Raw genomic sequence first — 4,156 nt, forward strand, 5'->3', positions numbered from 1 at the left:
CCCCCCCCCCCTTTTTTTCCCTGGTGCCTATGGAACATGGTACAGTCTTCTGTGATACTATATTTTTATTATCACATTGTAGAGTTTTGGTTTTACTGCAATTTCAGCAGCAGACATTGAAGCTTCTTTTTTCAGGATCTGTATTTTTTTTTGGTTTGTTAGGTATGACTAACCCAGCCTGAACACCTAGTGTGGAAAGACACCTTTTCTCTATTTAAAAATGAGAGTTCATCACTCATTAACAGCAATGATAGCTCCTGCATATATTCAGTAGCCCATTACTCGTAGCTTTTATTTAAGGTTGTACTAAACCCTTCCCTTTTTTACAACATAAATACACCTTCAAGAAAAAAAATCAGAGAAACCTGAGCATTTTCTCCTTTCCCACCACCTCTAGAGCGGTGTCGAGACCTACGAAGGCAGAGGAAGACTTGACACCTCTCCAAACACCAAAGAGAGCTGATGAAAAAGGTATGTTGCAAGAGGAAAAGAAAGACATTTTGCTGTCAGTCTTCTTCAGCTACATCAGTAACTTTTGGTGTAACCGGATCACTGAGTTGATTGTGGAGATGTTTGAGGGTGCTGAGAATATCTGGGAAGAACCAAAACAGCGGCAAAATAACGTATTGCTTCAAGTTTCTTCCTCACCCTGAGATATGGGATAGACAGGGGGGCTCGTTCTGTGTTAGTCAAATTTGGTCTCTGATTCCTAGGGAAGAGGTTTGTTTTATTTCCTAAGAACTGATGTATTTTCCTCAAAAGCATTGCCTGAAGGAAGAGGTGAGCTTATTTCCAAAACTTAAGTTCTCCAGAGTCCTTCAAACTTTTCAAAGAAACAGTAAAAAAAAAAATAATTCACTAGTGTCTAACTGCTCTTTACATCTCACCTCTGTATTTAAGATAAAAATGAGGTTTGTCTTCAACTTATTATTCAGATTTTCATGATATTTCAAGCCAAGACCTGATTATTCGCCCAAGGTCCTTGAGTAAAAACCTCCCTTGAGCAGCAACTGCCCCTCTGATCTGTCCCACGGGCTGAACCCCAAGTTTGCTGCGGGGGCACGATGTGGAACCACTTAAAAGAGCTGGAAATGGGAGTGTTTGGGACACACTGCTCACTGGTGCCAATTCTTTGAGTGAGAGCCAGACAGCATGGGCTCAGTCTTCACCAATACGGGGGTGAAACCGCTTGAAAATAATGGAACTATTAAAAAGATAAATACAAAAAAGAGGGAGAGAGGAGGATGTAGTAATAACGAAATAGCATAGTAAAAGTAAAGTAAAATCAAGAGTTTATTTCAAAGTAAATGAAGGGGGGGACAGTGTGGGTAGACTCAGTTTTCGTGAGTATAAGGGGAGAAAAAAAATCTTTAAAGTAGAATCATAGAATCGTCTAGGTTGGAAGAGACCCTTGGGATCATCGAGTCCAACCATCTCCCCTACTCTACAAAGTCCTCCCCTACACCATGTCCCTCAGCACTGCATCTAAACGGCCCTTAAACACAGCCAGGGATGGTGAATCAACCACCTCCCTGGGCAGCCTGTTCCAGTGTCTGACCACTCTTTTGGTGAAAAATTCTTTCCTAATGTTGAATCTAAACCTACCGTGTTGGAGCTTGAAGCCGTTCCCTCTCGTTCCGTCACTGATTACCTGCGAGAAGAGACCAGCACCAACCTCTCTACAGTGGTAAGTAATAAACTTTAAAGATTTTTTAAACTTTTAAAATAAAAAAACTATTAAAAAGATAAATGCAAAAGGTGGGAGGGAGGAATGCCGACAAAACGTAGTAGGTAAAACTAGGAGTTTATTTACAAGTAAATGAAGGCGGGAAGGACGGTGTGGTAGGACACGGTTTTCACCGATACGAGAAGGGGGAAAAGCTTGAAAATAACGAACCTGTTAAAAAGATAAAGACAAAAGATGGAGGGGGGGGAACAAAGCAACGCCGAAATAGCACAGTAAGCGAACTGGGGAGTCGATTTAGAAGCAAACGAAGGGGAGGCAGGCGGGGAGGGTGCGGGGGAGCCGTGCGGGAGCGGGGCCGGGGACCCACTGACCTGTCGAGCGGAGCGGATCTGCCGCCGCACCGCCTCCTTGCAGCCGTAGATGCTGTCCCCGCAGCCCGGCTGGAAGTGGGCCTCCACCCGCGTCAGCCCGCGGAAGGCGCCGCTGGCGAAGCCCGGCCAGCCCAGCTCCAGCGCCGGCGGCTCCAGGTCCGAGCGCTCGGGGAAGTAGGTGAGCGAGGAGGCGTCGAGGGAGGCCTCGCCCGCCGGCTCCGGGCCCGCGGCGGGCGGCAGGGCGCCCCGCGCGATGGCCTGCACCTCGGGCTCCGAGAGGAAGGGCGGCAGCCGCTCCCGCCGCAGGAAGGCCCGCAGCGCCTCGGGGCCGCCCGACACCAGCTCCTCCAGCGCCAGCCGCTGCGCCTCGCTGTACGGCCCGGGCGGCCGCGGCGGCCAGCGCCCGCCGCCCTCCTCCAGGCACTGCGACGGGTTGGCCATGGCGAACGCCGCGCCGGGCCCGCTCCCCGACACCTTTATAGCGGCTCGGCCCCCCCTCCCCGCCTGGCCCCGGGGGACGGTGGAGCCCCGGCACCCACGGGTGGCGTCCCCCCGCCCCCGGGAGAAGCGAAGCCCGAGCTAATGAAGCGCTGCCCTCCACCTGCTGGCCGAGCCCCGGTCAAACGGCGGCTCCCAAAGGTGAGAGAGGGCGAAAGGCTCCGTCCCAGGCGGCTCCGCTCGCCCCGGGCAACGGGAGGGCACCGCGGGGCGAGCGCGGCCTGAGTCACCCCCCGCAAACAAAGGGAAACAAAGCTCCGCGACTGCCGGGTGAAAACCCCCCTGGCTAAAGGAGTTTATTTGTAAACTGTTTCTCTTTCCTCTGAGCGCACCCGAAGAGCTGCACCGGGTAATAAAGAACACATAGAATACACAAGGTGGTTTTACACACGCTGAAGCACAGCTTGAACACGAGCTCTGAAAGACACCACTCAAGCTTGGCTTTGAAGGTGTAGCTTGGATCCCTCCCTGCAACTAGCTTCACTGCTGGGGTTCCAGGGACATACAAGAGTCTCTTATCTTTTAAAAGAAGTGCAGACAAAGCTTTTTTCCCCACCTGCACATCTTTGTACATCTGCCTTACAGCCGCAGGGAGGGGCTGGCATTGCTTTCATTTCAAGCAATGGAAGGAGCTAATTCTCTTTCTCCATACCAATTTCAGAGACAGAAATGCCAAATTTAAGCGTTACAGCCGTTTTAAGTTTTGGATATCATTCTGTTCATCACTGTTTACAGGAATATTCAAGACAGCAGCTGAAATGTGCCATCTACTGGACACAGGTGCCCAATAAATAAGAAAATGCATAACCCAGACTCTGATTTGACTTGGCAGAATCCACTCTGGTTACTCTGAAGTGTTTCAGTGCAGTCAGAGCTCAGGGGGAGAACCCACACACTGCTTGGATGAATGATCCAAGAAGCAGACACACACACACAGAGAAGGCTGCTAACAAATATCCAGATAATGTCTGCAAAATCCATTTAATATCAAAAGTTAGATTATTTTTAAAAAAATTAGAGCCACACTTCAGCTCCTCAAACCAAGTTAGTAGTGAATAAAGGATAAACAGAGCAGGAAACAAAATTTCAGATAGAACAGTTCAAAGAGAAAAAAAAAATGTATTTTTCACTCTTACTCATACAATAATATTAGTGAACATAACCCATAATATGTTGTAGTGCATTTGTCAGTTAACTTTTGATGGGGGCTTTGTCATGCACCCTCAGTGTTTGTGTCAGCTCCAAAGGAAGCTGTTCACAGGTCTTGATGGAAACAAAATGGTTCAGACATTCCTAGACCAAGCCAGAACAGGAAGCACATTTTACAGTGCTAAGACTAAAAGTCTTAATTCTTTTAAACAAAAGTTGCACAAGAGACAAAGTACTCTGAAGTCATCCCAAAGGAAGTACAACAGGTATGTGCCCACAAGACACTGAACTCCAGGTATGGCCTCATCTCCCACTCACACATGCAAAAAAACAACAATTAGGGAATATATTCCCATTAATATTCTTATATGTCCATCAAAAGAGCTAGCTTCTCATTCCTAATACTAGAAACATTTACATCAGGGCTGCACCTAAAAATGGGCAAAGCTAT

At 48.2% G+C, this 4,156-nt stretch overlaps 1 protein-coding gene across 1 annotated transcript in view; it reads right to left on the reverse strand.

Annotated features, from left to right (window-relative positions):
• LOC106887613 (protein FAM83D-B-like) overlaps positions 1–2,499 on the reverse strand; it is a 5,886-nt gene extending 3,387 nt beyond the window's left edge. The window contains exon 1 of the mRNA XM_014941240.1: positions 2,059–2,499. Within this exon, the coding sequence (XP_014796726.1) occupies positions 2,059–2,499 (441 nt within the window). The remainder of the gene's footprint in view (positions 1–2,058) is intronic.
• Between the last annotated feature and the right edge of the window lie 1,657 nt (positions 2,500–4,156).

Source organism: Calidris pugnax, unplaced genomic scaffold (assembly GCF_001431845.1).
Source record: "Calidris pugnax isolate Ruff unplaced genomic scaffold, ASM143184v1 scaffold55, whole genome shotgun sequence".
Lineage (NCBI taxonomy): Eukaryota > Metazoa > Chordata > Aves > Charadriiformes > Scolopacidae > Calidris > Calidris pugnax.